We start from the raw sequence: 16,603 nt of genomic DNA, 5'->3' as shown, positions 1-16,603 counted from the left end.
AGACCCCGTGGGTGGATTGCTGCTCTGGTTCTATAAGTTTCTGATCCCCTCTCACCTTCAGTAGATCCACGTCCTGTTGCTGGCACTTCCTCACCAGCTCTGTGGTGAGGTCCCTGGCAGTGGATCGCTGCTCCTACAGGTCTATAGATTCCTGTCTCACCCTCTGTAGCTCCCTGTCCTGCTGCTGACACCTCTGTTCTATATCTGGGATCAGGTCCCTGGCAGTGGATTGCTGCTCCTACAGGTCCATAGATCCCTGATCCTGTCTCACCATCAGTAGATCCATGTCCTGTTGCTGGCACTTCATCTCCAGCTCTGTGATCCGGTCCCTGGCAGTGGATCGCTGCTCCTACAGGTCTATAGATTCCCGTCTCACCCTCTGTAGCTCCCTGTCCTGCTGCTGACACCTCTGTTCGATATCTGGGATCAGGTCCCTGGCAGTGGATTGCTGTTCCTACAGGTCCATAGATCCCTGATCCTGTCTCCCCCTCTGTAGTTCCGTATCCTGCTGATGATACCTCTGTTCTATCTCTGGGATCAGGCCCCTGTCGGTGGATTGCTGCTCTAGTTCTATAGGTTTCTGATCCCCTCTCACCTTCAGTAGATCCACGTCCTGTTGCTGGCCCTTACTCTCCAGCTCTGTGTTCAGGTCTCTGGCAGTGGATCGCTGCTCCTACAGGTCTATAGATTCCCACCTCACCTTCAGTAGCTCCCTGTCCTGCTGCTGACACCTCTGTTCTATCTCTGGGATCAGGCCCCTGTGGGTGGATTGCTGATCTAGTTCTATAGGTTTCTGATCCCCTCTCACCTTCAGAAGATCCACGTCCTGTTGCTGCAACTTCCTCTCCAGTTCTGTGATCAGGCTCCTGTGGGTGCTTTGTTGTTCCTCCAGTCGGGTCAGTTTCCCCTGAATCTTCTTCATCTTATCCTCTTGCTTCTTCTCCAGTCTGCTGAGCAGCTGCTGTTTCTCCTTCTCCAGAAGCTGCTTCAAGTGATCAAATGTACTAAGGATTTTCTCTCTCTGTTTCATAATGGTTCCCTAAAAAATAGATTCAAACAAACAAGACACATATTACATTTCTGATTATTATATTAACTATCATAACATATCTTACATGTAACATCTGTAGTGGTTTCCTCTCAATAACTCTTAAAATCATAAACCTAACACACGTGAATTACCGATTGCCAATGATTTCCTTTTTTTTATAAACCAGTTTTTATTAAGTTTTTTCCATATTCCAACATTATTCATCATATCCTTGTTCAAATACACATTTCTTTTAGTGTTGACCATTCATCCTATCCCATTCCTCCTTCCTCTCGCTCATTATAACCCCTTCCTTCCCTTGCTCTCTATCGCCTGCCTCCCCCCTCCTGTAGTATCTCGTACAGATGTGCCCCTTCTCTCAGGCATCCATGTCCCATTTCCCCCATATCTTCTGATACTTCCTCATGGACACCCCCCTTATTCCTGTATGTGATCTGCTCCATTCTACTGAAATGGCCCATTCCAATCTCTCAGCTTCCCATAGTGGGCATTTCCTAGGTCCCCCATTTTGCCACTAGGTCCCTTTTTACCACCATCGATGGTATGTGTATCAGTGTCTCTTCCCCTCTTATATGCAGTAACATCATCTTAGGAATGTTCCCACTTCCCTTCCACATTTGAGACACCGGCCATGCGTTACTCTACCCCTGTTATGCAGTCTATCTCTGGAATGGTATACTCTGTGCAGAACGTTGTATTGTATGAGTCTCATCCTGGATGATACATTAACCTCTCTTGAAGCCACTCGCGCTTCTATCCATTTTTCCTCCTTTATTGTTCCTGGGACTCTTTCCCATCTCCCTTTCAGGTGTGTCATGTGGGGGATGTGTTTTTATTTATGACTTGATATAGTGCTGTTATCCCTTTCCCCTCGATTTTCTCTGTAAACAGATTCATCTCCATGAATGTGTGTTCGAGGAAGTCCAATTCCCCTCCAAATTGAGCTTCTACAGCGTGTTTTAGTCTCATGCATGTGAAGAATTCTTCTGGGCCGAGTCCATATTTTTCCTGCATTGTTGGAATGGGTTATCTCTCTATTATCCACTATATCCCCCAGTCTGCATATTTCCTTTCCCACCCAATGTGGCTGCCTCCCTAGCTTTTGTATCTCTTTAATATTGGGATTTTCCCACATTGGGGACTGTCTGGTAGCTTTTCCGTTCCATCCCATTGCGTGTGTGACTTCCTTCCTGATCTGCACCAATCTCGGTCCAGCTGGGGAAGAGCACCCTTCCCCCGGCTTCCGTACAGTATCTGTAAGGGTGTTCGGCCTTCCATTCGTGACAGTTCCAGTCTTGTGTGAGCTAGATTTCCTCCTCCAAATACCCACTCATTTGCTACCAGCAGATGGGCCGCCCAGTAGTATTTCCATATATCCGGCAGTTCTACCCCTCCGTCACCTACCGCTTTTGAGAGCATCCGCAGGGCTATGCGTGGATTCTTGTCACCCCATAATATTCCTCTTTATAGCTTTGATGCTTGTGAACTGTATCTTGGGTGTTTTCACCGAAGTGTTCTGCAAGACATATAGCAGTCTGAGCAGTGGCATCATTTTTAATAAATTGACCCTTCTGAGCAGTGTTATAGGTAGGTTGCCCAAATGTTCAGCGTCTTCTTGTAGTCTGCGATTTATTGGTTCTGGATTATTTTAAAGAAACCCATGTTCTTCCTTTTGCACTAATACACCCAGATACTTAAATCCCCCTTGCTCCACCCAGAGGGGGCATTCCTCATGAACTGCATCTTTCCCCCCTGTACTGGTATTATGACTGATTTCTCCCAATTAACTCTCGAGACCGCGGTAAATTCCAAACTCCTGTATGGTATCCATTACCCTCGGGCCCGTTCTTCTGGGATCCCCTAGATATATCAGAAGATCGTCTGCATATAGAGAGATTTTATCTTCCCAGTTCCTGGGCCATCGGAACCCTTGAATTGTTGAATCCCCTCTAATGCGCTCGGCTAGTGGTTCGATTGCTATTAGGAATAGCAGCGGCGACAGTGGACATCCTTGTCTCGTGCCCCTCTGGAGCGAGAAGATACGGGATGTGTGCCCATTCACTCTAACTTTCATGAAGTTGGGGCCCAGGCCTAACTTTTCCATTGCTGCCCACAGGAATTCCCATCACACCGAATCAAAGGCCTTCTCTGAGTCTAGTGCCATTATTGCATGGGGACCCTCCAACGAGTCCGATAATGCTAGAGTGTTATGTACACTTCTCAGGTTCATCATTGTTGCTCTTCCTATATGATGTATCTGAGGGAGGACACATGGTCTCCAGAATATACCAGGCACTGTTGGAAGCAATACCCAAAGACTTAAACAGAGGGAAGCAGTCATGGGAATTAGAGATAGGAAGGGAAATTACAGAAGAGGAGTGGTCTAAGGCAATGCTATACCCCATAGATAGTTTTGAGAAACGCTAGGCTGAAATTCACCCAATTCTACACTTTTCACGTGGCGTACATGACACCCCAAGAAATATTGCAATTTCCTGGGGCAGGAATAAAGAGCTGCCCAAGATGTGGGGAAGAAAAAGCAGATATGGGACACATGTTCTGGTCCTGCTCAGAAATCCGCGAATACTGGCAGGAAATTGAAAAGCGATTACGACAACGAGGGATAAAGTGCCAGGAATGGATAGCAGAAGCATGTCTCCTAGGGATCTACAAATACCCCAGAAGTGATAGAGTAGTGAGGAAAATTATAGATCTGGCATGGGTACTGGCCAAAAGGAGAATAGCGATGACATGGAAGACTAAAAAGGGGCTGAGTATAGAGGCGTGGTGGAATGATCTGGAAAGATGGTCCATGGCAGAGGCAGCAGTATGGTATGAAGCACTTAAAACAGGCAGAAGAGAAAGCTCTGAAGACATCATATCAGGGAATACACTCGTACAAGAATGTTCACTTCCCCAGATGACAAACCCCCCTGAAACCAGCACCCTCAGATTAACACTCATAAGTGATCATGGATGGACACGCATGAATAAAGCCATGTGCTTCTCACCCTAGCAAAGGCTACAATGACCCAAGAGGTTCAGACTCTCGTAAAGTCATATACCGTGCTTACAGTTACAGTTTGTATTGGGGTTAGGGAGGGGGTTGGGATGGGACAGGGAATTAAGATATGTTTGTATGCAAAATATTGGAGATGTACCATTCAAATAACTTGTTATATCTTGAGAAATACCTGATAAAATATATTTTAAAAAATCATTGTTGCTCTTCCTGGAACAAAAGCACACTGACCTGAGTTAATTAGCTTGCGTATTACCCCTACTAGCCTTGTTGCTAGTATCTTGGCTAGGATCTTTGCCTCTCCATTCAGCAAAGATATAGAACGGTACGAGGCATATTTATCGGTGGGTTTACTTTTTTGTGTATAACCACTATTGTAGCCGTTCTCACGTCGCGTCGGAGTGTGCCTTGTGCACAGCCTTCCATGAACATGTCCCACATTGGCTTGTCTCCCATTTGTTTCCAAAATTCAGTCGGGATTTTAAGCTCTTAATTGCCTCTTATACTTCCTCCATCGTCATCTCTTTATCCATTACTTGTCGCATTTCTTCATCTACCTGCGGCAGGTTTACCCCATCTAAGTATCTCCCAATTACGATCTCTGTAGGTCCTGCGACCGCACTGTATAGCCCCTGGTAAAAGTGTGCAAAGTCGTCTACTATTTCATCCCCTTCCGTGTAGATTGTTCCCTCATCATTACTGATGTCCCGAACTAACGTTCCCTCACATTTTTGTTCTCTGAGTGGGAAAATGGTTGCCTTTCGTGCGCACATTATTTTCCATGTGCACAAATGACGAGGTAAGCGACTTTGTGAGCATGCCTAGTAAGTGAGCTATCATCTCTGAAGAGAGTTTGGAAGGGAATGTCCCCTTCCCACCCAATGCAATTCTTTACAAATCATTATTAAAAGGTGCATTTTACAGCACTTTTTCCAAAGATATAGTCTAAAAAATCAAATATCTTATATGCGATTATAAAGAGAGCTCATCAACCAGTCCAAGACTTCAAGATCGGCCACAGTACCTACCAAATGTACTCCTACTAAGAGAAAATGGGCCTCATTACAAGTATGGTGGTACGGTAACAACGGTGCCGGTAAGCTACTGGCACCGTTGCTACCGTACCGCCATACTACGAGATGTGTTTGCGGGTGCCTGGCTGCCCGCCAGGTCTGACCTGCCGGGCAGAGCGGCAGCCGTGAGCACAGCATGTCGGATGCACCGGCACCATTGTAAACAGTGCCGGTGCATCCAACGTCCCCATTCTCATTGAGCCCTACAGGGCTCAAATGGGTATGGGGCTGACATATACCGGCAATGGAGGAATTACTGAGTTGGCAAAGTCGGAATACCTCAGTAATTCCTCATTGCCGGTATTTTGACGAGTTTGGCGGCAGCCGTGCCGGTTTTACCGGCCCAGCTACCGCCAAACTCGTAATGAGGCCCAATGTGTACGCAAAAATAATATTGAATGCTTAGTATGAACAATAGGATTAGTTGTGGCTATTTATTTGCCAACACTGCTCGAACGGAGAAAGTGTTTTATGCCACTGGAAAAAACACTCGTCATTTGTATTCCAAAAAAAACAAATGTCACTTAGCATAACTGATGTGGCTGGCAACAAATTCAGACAGGATACAATATTTGCAGATGGAATAAGGGTAACTAAAAGGAACGGGTCAGAAAAGGCCAGGAGAACATGCCTCTCATGAATTGCATTAGGATAATAATTGCATCAGAATATCTTCACCACAGAATATGGTGATCAGAATTCCTGTGCCTCGCTTTACTCTACTCTTTGCCGATGTTGCTGATTTGTTCTTCACACCCAAGGAGTGTGCTCATGTGCACCCCCCACCCCACCCATCCCAGCCCCTCCAATACTATTTGACAGGGTTCTGTAAAACATGAAGGACTGCAGCAGCAAAACTCCCACCAGGATATTTACATACACACCATACTTTTCAAGCAAAATATATCTAAAGCCTCAATAGGACATTATGGGCAGTTTACGGAAATGTCATGAATCGCATGTACACAATTATTTTGCAGTGCATACAAGATTGTTTGCAAAATACCCCACCCTAATGTTAATAGGTAGGATTATGCAAGTGCTCAGTGAAACTGTTCTGTAGAGCAAAGATTTCCATATCATGCTGTAGCTCTATGCCCAATGGAACTCTGAAAACCTGGAATGGATGCACATTTTGTGAGAAGCGTTCTAGTGGTCTGAATATCTGTTGCCCTCATACTATGCATGAGTAATGACAGGCCTAGTCCATACCCATTATCACTTGCATGCCAAGTAAATGATATTCCAATGCTTCTCTCCATATAAAGGGTCATGTTACCAATGCTAAAGTAGGACACACTGAGCATGGCATTTGCCTACTCAAAGTCCTTAGAGGGCAAAATAATATTTGGTTGTCATAATGCATTAACTTGCAAGGGCACTGCTTCAAAGCAATTGTGTGGCATATGCAGAAAGAATAGGAAGCATGGGATGAGGTTACACGTCCTAGTAACATGCTTACTGACAGTCAGCATCCAATATTGAGCTGGCACTCGGGTTACCAGGTGTGGCATATGTAGAAAGAATAGGAAGCATGGGATGAGGTTACATGTCCTAGTAACCTGCTTACTGACAGTCTGGATCCAATATTGAGCTGACACTCGGGTTACATAGTGTGGCATATGTAGAAAGAATAGGAAGCATGGGATGAGGTTACACGTCCTAGTAACCTGCTTACTGACAGTCACGATCCAATATTGAGCTGACACTCGGGTTACATAGTGTGGCATATGCAGAAAGAATAGGAAGCATGGGATGAGGTTACACGTCCTAGTAACCTGCTGACTGACAGTCACGATCCAATATTGAGCTGACACTCAGGTTACATAGTGTGGAATATGCATAAAGAATAGGAAGCATGGGATGAGGTTACACGTCCTAGTAACCTGCTTACTGACAGTCAGGATCCAATATTGAGCTGACACTCGGGTTACATAGTGTGGAATATGCATAAAGAATAGGAAGCATGGGATCAGGTTACACGTCCTAGTAACCTGCTTACTGACAGTCAGGATCCAATATTGAGCTGACACTCGGGTTACATAGTTTGGCATATGCAGAAAGAATAGGAAGCATGGGATGAGGTTACACGTCCTAGTAACCTGCTCACTGACCGTCAGGATCCAATATTTGAGCTGGCACTCGGGTTACATAGTGTGGCATAAGCAGAAAGAATAGGAAGCATGGGATGAGGTTACACGTCCTAGTAACCTGCTTACTGACAGTCACGATCCAATATTGAGCTGACACTCGGGTTACATAGTTTGGCATATGCAGAAAGAATGGGAAGCATGGGATGAGGTTACACGTCCTCGTAACCTGCTTACTGACAGTCAGGATCCAATATTGAGCTGACACTCGGGTTGCATAGTGTGGTTGATGATTTTGCTAAGGCACCACGACTCATATTACAACAAACATAAAGCAGGTGGATGTATGTGCAAGTCTGGTAGCCTTTCGCAAAAGCCAAGGTAGGCACAGGCAAGGTTATCCACTAATATCTAAATGCAGCCTGGGGCAAAAGTTACAGTGCCAGGGTATGTGTGGTAGAATCAAGTATAGGAATCATGGGTTGGAAGGGAAGGATATTTGGTTACGGTGTGCAGGCAGATCTTAGTTACATTTTCTACTCATGGAGCCACTTTTTATAATCGTTTTAACCTCTTCAAGGTGTCTTCTGTGTTTAGGCTTTTAAGGTCACACTTACATAGTATGGTCATGTAAATAGGCCAGAGCAGAATTCCTAGTTGTTATAATTCAGTTTTATTAAGAGGGAAACCAATGTCAGGTAACTGCTGTGGCTTGAGATGGTGGGAACTGTCTGCGCGCGCTGCTAAAACTCATCTGAGTGGAGGCTGGGCAAGTACACATGCACACAGTTTAGGCAGAACATTGCCCCTAACCCATCTGGACTCCTCCTCCCTTTTCTCCAACCATGCATGCAACCTTCCACCTTTGGACCCGAGTTCATACACTTTGGCTTTCGTCGCCCAGAATGCCTTTTTTGTCTCGTCCTTCACCAGTGCTATGTATTGCCTGGTGACTTTTAGCATCTCTATTTTAGATTCTTTTGTTTGTTCGTCTATGTGCCTTTTCTATCCTAGCCACCTCTTCTTCTAGTGTCTCCAGCTTTTCCCATCTTTCTTTCCAATATCACCTTATTGCCACCTCTGCCCTGCCCCTGAATACGGTTTTATACTTCCCAAAGTGTGCAGCCACTCTTCACCGTTCCCTCATTCAATTCAAAGTATTTCTCTGTACAGTCTTTCATCTCCGATGTTGTCTCGATCCCTAGGTGGTATGTGTTCAGTCTCCACACCCCTTGCCTCTTCAGCCCCTCCCCTCTTATTGTAATATACAGCGGGGCATAATCCAATATCCCTCTTGTCAGGTATTCTGTTTTTATTACCCTCCTGCTGATGGTACATTGAACCAAAAAGTAGTCTAAGCGAGACAGCGAGTTGTGTGCTCCGGAATAGTATGAGAACTGTCTTTTACCGCGGTGTAACCCTCTACAGACATACTGTAATCCTGTTGCCTCCAAAAAGGTTGGCAGCTTGGTGCACGTCTCCCTCTGGGATGTTCCCCCCTCTGAGGACATCTATTCGTCCGTGAAGGACACCATTAAAGTCGCCTGCCACTATGGTTACATTTGCACCATGTGTTGTCAGTATCGCCTGTATCTTGATAGGTAAGTCCGGTTGTAATGGTGGAGGTGCGTACACGTTCAGTATGGTAATTGCTTCCCCCCCATAATTCCCCCGGTCACTACCAGATATCGTTCTCTCCACTTGACCCAACTGGAATGGAATGCTACGACTGATGAGGACCACAACCCCCCTGGAGCCTCTGTAGTATCCCGCATGTTCCACCACCGTGTATTGACCCCTGCCCAGAAACCTACACTCTGAGCCATCAAGTGTGTTTCCTACAATAGTATAATGCAGGCTTTCTGCCTCATCAAATACTTTGCCACCAGCCCCCTCTTAATCTCATCATTTAGGCCATTAACATTCCATGTTAGGCATTTCACCGTCATATGTTCTCCTTGCATCGTTCCGTGTTGTGCCATGTGCCTCTGCGTTGTCTTTTCCCAGGTGTGAGATCCCTTGCCTTGCTGTTAAGTCAAGATGTGTACCGAACTGCAATTGTGCATGTGCAACTACCCATATTACCACCCTCCCTGCCCCTTGACCCCTTGAACAAACCCAGTCGCCTCCACTCCACTTTCCTGGTCTCCTTAACCACCAGTTCCCCGGCTCTCTAAATGACAACACACCACCTCTTTATTCCCATACACTCTATCACTGTTGCCTGGGAAACTGGCCTAAATAAGGGTCTGAACTGTGTAGCTTCTCCCCGAGTGGCTGGACAAGTCAGCTGCTTTGTCTGAGCAAGCTCACTGCCACGAATGTTGTGTAGTCCTGGGCTTGTGATAGAAGTCTTGAACTATGCAAGCTGCCATTTTGGATTTCTTTTCTGTGTGGAGATGTGAGCTGCTGCCCCTACTCTCCCCCTCGGGATGCAGGACTGACCCTTCTCGGAGTTCAGTCTACTCAGCAGGTTAGTGTGTGTGCTATAAACTTCTTTTGTTGAACTGGGAGTTTAGAAGCAAATTCTCCTGGATTCTGTGTAGAGGTCACTTCATCATCCTCCCCAGACCCTGCAGTATTTAAATAGACTGGTGTCTGGGAAGCCCCTATGTACATATGTGACTGGGACATGCCCATACTTGCCAGCTTCAAGCCCCACAGCTAAAACACATGCGTCCCATAGGGACTGGAAAGTGAGACTGGGAAGGGGGAAAGGTGGGGTGACTGGGGTATGGTACCATGCAAAGACACAAGAATCTCCCCAACACTGAAAGAAGAGACATTCACAGACTGTGCTTCCTGCCACTGGCTTCAGAGGCTCTGGATGTCTCACAGACAGGCTATAGCACTATTGGGACTCGGCACCCAGGGCAAGTTTAATCCCATTAGCCTTGCGGAAACACAGGCAACCATGTGTCACTGAATAAAACCCATATAGATCTGACCAGCAGATCCATAGGAAAGTCTGGAAGTGTAGGAGATGCTCTCTCTCCAGGATCAAGAGAGTTCTCAAGCATCAGAGTAAATGCAAGTGGCCCTGGTGAAAGTGTGGGTTCTCTCACATGTTCCCAAATACAGTGTGTTAGAATATGGAATCCCAAAGCAGCAGTGACCCTACAAACAGAAGTGAAGGTGCGACTTTGGAGACTTCTGGAGCCAGCATTGGGTTCAGGCTAAGTGGGCAGCACCCACTTATGTAAAGGTCCTCGCAGGATGAACAGCAACCTATAGACCTGGGACATAGTGCAAGAGCGTCACTCATCATTGCCCCCATGACTCACCTCTATCACTCACTGCACACTATTAGAGGGCTTATATACACCCCCTAATGTGCTTACTAAGGAATGGGATCCAAAGCAGGTCTCTGTGCTATTGTTCCATTATCTGTAACTTTCGGGTGGGCCCTTGGTCTCTGACCCCCATTTCTGCTTTTTGTTACTTTCATAGGAGCCCCATGTCGGATGTACTCTCAATGAATGTCTTGTATCTCTCCCCTCCAGCTCTGCTCTCTGTACTCCCAGGATGGCTCGTAACTCTCCCCTTCAGCTCTGCTCTCTGTACTCTCAGGATGTCTTGTATCTCTCCCCTGCAGCTCCGCTCCCTGTACTCTCAGGATGTCTCGAATCTCTCCCCTTCAGCTCTGCTCTCTGTACTCTCAGGATGTCTGGTATCTCTCCCCTCCAGCTCTGCTCTCTGTACTCTCAAGATGTCTCGTATCTCTCCCCTTCAGCTCTGCTCCCTGTGCTCTCAGGATGTCTCGTATCTCTCCCCTCCAGCTCTGCTCCCTGTACTCTCAGGATGTCTCGTATCTCTCCGCTCCAGCTCTGCTCTCTGTACTCTCAGGGGATGTCTCGTTTCTCTCCCCTACAGCTCTGCTCTCTGTACTCTCAGAGGATGTCTCGTATCTCTCCAGTCCAGCTCTGCTCTCTGTACTCTCAGGGGATGTCTCGTATCTCTCCCGTCCAGCTCTGCTCTCTGTACTCTCGGGATGTCTCATACCTCTCCTCTCCAGCTCTGCTCTCTGTACTCTCAGGATGTCTCATATCTATCCCCTCCAGCACTGCTCCATGGACTCTCATAGGCACCCTCGTGCCTCTCTGCCCTGAGCCTCTCTACACATATATGAAGCCATTGCTCTCACCTCAAGCTCGGATGCTTTCCTGCTTTCTTCCTCTCCCCACTCCTGCAGGTCCTTCAGCTCTTTTTTCAGATGCTTCATGTGGCTGTAAAGTTTATCCTAAAGGAATAAAATCATTTGGTTAGTCAAAAGATTTCCTGCAAATGAATAATTTCTGCAGAACATGGCAGAAGGCTCCCATGACATCCAAGCCGGTTCCCTATGCTTGTATATAGTCTATAAAGAATATATTCACTTAAACTCACTTACAGTCTACAACATATGCTTCCTCAGACTCCCAGCTGCTTCTATAGGCTAAGTGTTACGAAAGATTCCCATGTATGTGTACCCTCCAGTTGTGAAGCCCCCAACTATTTGCTGTTGTCTGATCATCCTAGCCTGACTTTTGCCAGTGGAGCCCAGCCTTCTGCTGTACTCTGCTGGGCTTTCAATCACTATGTTAGAGGGAAGCTCACATGCCCTTAAAGACAGTCAGTACTGGGAGACTTTGTTTTCCTTAGTCCGTCCCATTGTTGCAATTTCTTTGCAACATGTCACCAGTGCATAAAGTACCTTACAGTATGGTGTGCTGGGGTCTTCCTTTCGTTTCCTAAGACCCTAGACACCCTCAAGAGATTTCTTGGTAGACGTACAAATGTGCCTTGGACAGAGCTGGTAGCAGCTGTTATTTTTCATAGATTTTTAACACTTTCTTGTGGTCCATTTCGCATTTACTGCGTTTGGCCCTGGACAGTAGCTTGGCCCCAAAATGGCCATTCTACGAGGTCGCTCGTTATGTCCTTTGGCCATCTTGTCCCTTTGCCTTCCCCAGGCCGAGCAGACCTGGGAAAATCCTCATTTGGTCATGCACTTTCCTGCAAAACCAAAAGCTTTTGCAGGCTTCTGCATGCCTTGTGTGTGTACCTCCAGGATGTGGGCTGGACTGTCTAGTTACAATACACATCCTGGGTGCCAGAGATTCTGGTGTGCTGGGAATGACTGGGACCACCGTGGTCTGTGATTGGTCCAGGTCTGGTGTGCCTGTATGTGAGCAGATCTCCCATTGGGTTCTCTTCGTTTTTGCGCAAAGGAGATTCTGGAAAAGAGAAGGCTCCTAACACCCATACCAGGTCGATCTCTTGAGTTCTCACTGAACCTAGGATAGGATCCAAGCATCCTGAAACCAAGAAGCCGAGTGGAGGAACCGCTGGTGACCCTCTGGAAGGTTTGTCACACTGAGCCCGCTGTTGTCCCGCAGGACCCCTCTGATCGAATTTAGGAGGTCTGCAAAGGCGCTTCGACCCATTTGAATAGTGGGACCAACTATTTACGGCACCTCCATCCTAACTTGCAAGCGATCCTTCTCAGAAGTGTTCCTAGGCCAACCAGTAAACTGACCAGCTTGCGCAGGACATTTGCTCTGGAACCGCTGCCGTCTCGAGTTGACACTTGAGAATTTGGAGATCGTAAACACTGGGTCCAAGGCACTCTAATGCCGAGTTGCATACACCTAGGCGCCCTAGGTCTGGAATTAGGAGAGTACGCCTGAACCCAAGTGCACACGGTCACTGTGTCACCCAGTCGTGGTGATGAACTTCGAGGGTGCGCTGCTGCTGTGCCCCCCTCTGCCCTGAGACGTGCTGCAGTGAAATCAAGCTGATTCCTTCACCAGAAGAGGAGAATTCGCCACTGTCCCGCCACAGAATCCTCCCTGGAACTCAGCAGCTGAAAGCCGCGGAGCCGCACAATTGCAGCATTTGAACCGGCAACCGAAGTGGACTCGACTGCCAAAGTTTGGTCCGGAGTGCGCCTTGGGTCGGTGAGTACGTGCAACCCTTATCGGTGGCCCCTGGCGCATTCATCCATTTTTACCCCTGAGGGTCACTCACCTTTGTCGACGTAGCCTGTGCTACCGTCCTATTCCCTACTCAAGGAACCTGTTCTGCCCTCTTAGGGAGACCCTCCTCTAATGGTGGGAACTTATTCTTCACTGCCTCACCCACCTTCCTGAGTCGCTAAAGCCCCTGTTTTTCGCCCTACCGCACGATTGCGCGTGTCTATACTGAAAGTACTTTTGAATGCTAGGCTCCACTCTTCGTAGGGACTGGACTGCCTCCGAGTTAGGATTTGGTAAGTGAAGGATTGCCTAAAGTATATTCACACTGTATGCCCCTTTCCCTTACAGGTTGTGAACTCTTACTATGTGCCATTCCTTTAGGCCAACTGTAACTGTATATATGTTCTATAGTAATGTTGTGTAGGTTTAAGTATTGCTACTGATCTTTGCTTGTGTTTGATTTAAAAGGCCTTTAATAAATGTATATGTATTTTTTATATACACCTGACTGGGAGTAATTTGTAGTGTCCTTGCTGTGTGAGCTCATTGTGGGCTTTCGATCACCCTCACCCCTTCCGAGACCTAGTCTTGACCACCGCCAATGCGAATGGTCTGGCTTGTCCAGAATGTTACCCTGTTCCAAGAAACTAGGCTGGCCTTCTGAACCTCTGAACACCAGGTCAGAGTTCAGAAATCCATCTTATCAAATTGGTGTACAGCGGTGGGATAGGATCGAAGGTACCCAGTGTTGCACACTGGCAATGGTGCTCAGATTATACTTACCCAGGACACATAGTGACCTTAGTAGTAAAGTACTGTAAAGGGAAAACGACCCATCTTACAATATCGAAACAGTTACAAACATAACCTTAAAAGCTTCTAGATCGGAAACATTGAGAATGCTGTGTACTGAGAGAGGTTTTGCTCAAGGTACAAAAAGTGAAATGATCCAAAGGATCATGGATTGGCAAGAGTCACAACTCAAGGTCATCACCTCAGACGACAGTGAAGAAGGTGGTGGGGCTGCACTCACTGACAGAACTGACAGTTCTGTCGCTGCACTTGTTTATGGTGCCCATGATGACAGAGATGATGTGATGTCCCAAGTTTCCTCTGCCAGCTCTGATGCTGAGGCCATGTTAGAATTCAAGAAGCAAGAACTGCTTAAGGGGAAGGAGCTTGAATTCACAATGGCAAAGCTTTAAGTAGAGCGGGTAGAAAAACAGAAGGACAGGGATCTCCAGTTTGAACTGGACAAGCTTCAGGTTTCAATTGGCTCATCCAATGGATCTGGACATGGGTCTGAGTCCTACTCTCATCCAAGGTTTCCTAAAGATCTGCTCAGTGTATATGATGAGAAGAATGACATTATGGACTGGTTGACTGCATTTGAGTATGCATGTGAAGTTCAGGAGTTTGTGGATGCTGACATGATTGCATGGTTGCTCATACGACTACCCCATTCTGGCTGCAATGCTATTAGGGAAATGTCAAAGGCTGAAAGAGTAGACATTGCAAAATTAAAGCAGACTCTCATCTTAAAGTTTGGGAAGACTCCTGCCCAATACTTAAAAAGATTCAGAGAGTACACAAAGAAAGAAGGTAACACTTGGCTGTCCTATGTTACTGATTCCTTGAAGAACTTCACTGGCTGAGTTGAAGGCTATAAGGTCTCCACCTTTGAGAGTATGATTTCCTTAGTCAAGCTTGAACATATTTTTGCATCTTGTTCCCCTGAGCTTAAGCAGCATTTGGCTAATTCAAAAGAGTTAGATCCTAAGGAGTTGGCCCTGGCAGATTTATGGGTGTCACACAGTGTCCCATAAGGGAGGGGGAGGGGTGTGGGGAGAGTCCAGAGATAAGGAGTGTGGGGGAAATCTGATAAAACGTCCTCCCAAAAGGGCCACAAAAACAAATTCAAAGTTAAGTCCCAAGAGAATGTTCAGGTAGTGGAAGTTATCCTTCCAAACAGAACTCTGGTTATAATACGCCTCACTATGACCCAGTGGATCTTGTGTGGCTTGTGGAGCAAATGACCATGTAAAGGGAGATCCCAGATGTAAGGTCAAAACCTTGGGGATCCACTCTGTGAGTCTGGCCTTCCCCTCCAATAAGGAGGAAGAGATCACAGGGGCATCCTTCTCCTCAAACTCCTTCCCCAGTGGGACAGAATCTGACGTAGTCCTAGTTTCCCTGGGTTCCTTGGAGTCTAAAGTCTCAGAGGTTTATGCTAGCATTCCTGACAATACCAAGCACTACTTTACGGACAGTGTGCTGACCAATGGAGTAGATACTCCTGCCCTTAGGGATAGTGGGGCCAGCAGAACAGTGGTGGATTCTACCTTGGTAGACCAAGAGGAACTTGCCACAGCTCCTTTGATACCCACCAAGTTAGCTGATGGCCACCTACTCAAATTCCCAGTAATGCCTGTAAATCTTACTATCAATGGTACTATGGTCAGGATTCCAGTGAGCATTCAGAGACAAGTCCCAGGTAAGGTCCTGCTAGGGAATGAACTTAGAGACTTAGGTCTTGTGGGTGACACAGCAGAGAGACCATGCGCAAGGTCACAAACAAGGGTTGCATTGGACAAGACCAAAGCCAAGTCCAAGCCAAAGGGGAAAACCAAGGCTAAAGGAGTCAAAAAAGAGAAGAGGGAAAGAGAACATTCCACCTAACTCACCTACCACTGAGATAGAGGTTGTTGGTCAAACACCTGAACCTGACGAGGAAGAGGTGTTGCCTGAAATTCTCAATCCAAATGACCATCCTGAACTCCAGAGTTTGCTGGTGGAAGGTGGTCCTGATAGGGTTGAGTTCAGTAAGGGCCACCGTGAGTGCCCATCTTTGGAAGGCGTAAGGAGACAGGCCTGCTCCCAGCTTGAGGGTGAACCTCCTGGGAAGCACAGGATTTATTGTTAAGGTGGGCTCCTCTACAGTGAGCCCACAGAGTCTACAGTAGGAGACCCTGGGATGTTGGTGGTTCCCTTTACTGTATGACCCATCCTTTTGCAGTTGGCACATGAAGTCCCCCTTTACCTTACTTTACTTTAATACATTTGTATTGTGCAACAATGAACCCTTGGGCATGATGCCCTGGACAAGACTAAACAACGAGAAACAAATAAGAGTCAGCAGACTGAGGATGTCAAGCTACAATTCAGATGATCTTTAGTCAAAAAGCCATTTGTAAGCTTTCTTTTAAAGGCCTAGAGAGCAGTTTCCCGCCTTAGGTCCAGAAGTAGGCGATTCCAGGCAGTCTGGGCTGCTATAGCAAAGGCTCCTTTTTCTGCGTTCCTGGACTTGCTTTTCGGGATTATAAGCATTTTTGTCTCCTGTGACCTGAGGACCCGTAAGGAACTCTTGGGCAGAATCAATTCATTAAGGTAACAGGGCATGGTACCCAGGA

General features: G+C 46.8%; 1 protein-coding gene across 1 annotated transcript in view; it reads right to left on the bottom strand.

Moving 5' to 3' along the window:
• LOC138520567 (E3 ubiquitin-protein ligase TRIM11-like) overlaps positions 1-16,603 on the bottom strand; it is a 198,631-nt gene that overhangs the window by 87,797 nt on the left and 94,231 nt on the right. The window contains exons 2-3 of the mRNA XM_069632906.1: positions 11,381-11,476; positions 809-1,039 (exon numbers count right to left, since the gene is read on the bottom strand). Of these exons, the coding sequence (XP_069489007.1) occupies positions 809-1,039; positions 11,381-11,476 (327 nt within the window). The remainder of the gene's footprint in view (positions 1-808; positions 1,040-11,380; positions 11,477-16,603) is intronic.

This window comes from Ambystoma mexicanum, chromosome 13 (assembly GCF_040938575.1).
Source record: "Ambystoma mexicanum isolate Mex_15411 chromosome 13, UKY_AmexF1_1, whole genome shotgun sequence".
Classification (NCBI taxonomy): Eukaryota; Metazoa; Chordata; class Amphibia; order Caudata; family Ambystomatidae; genus Ambystoma; species Ambystoma mexicanum.
This window is presented reverse-complemented; position numbering and strand designations above follow the sequence as displayed.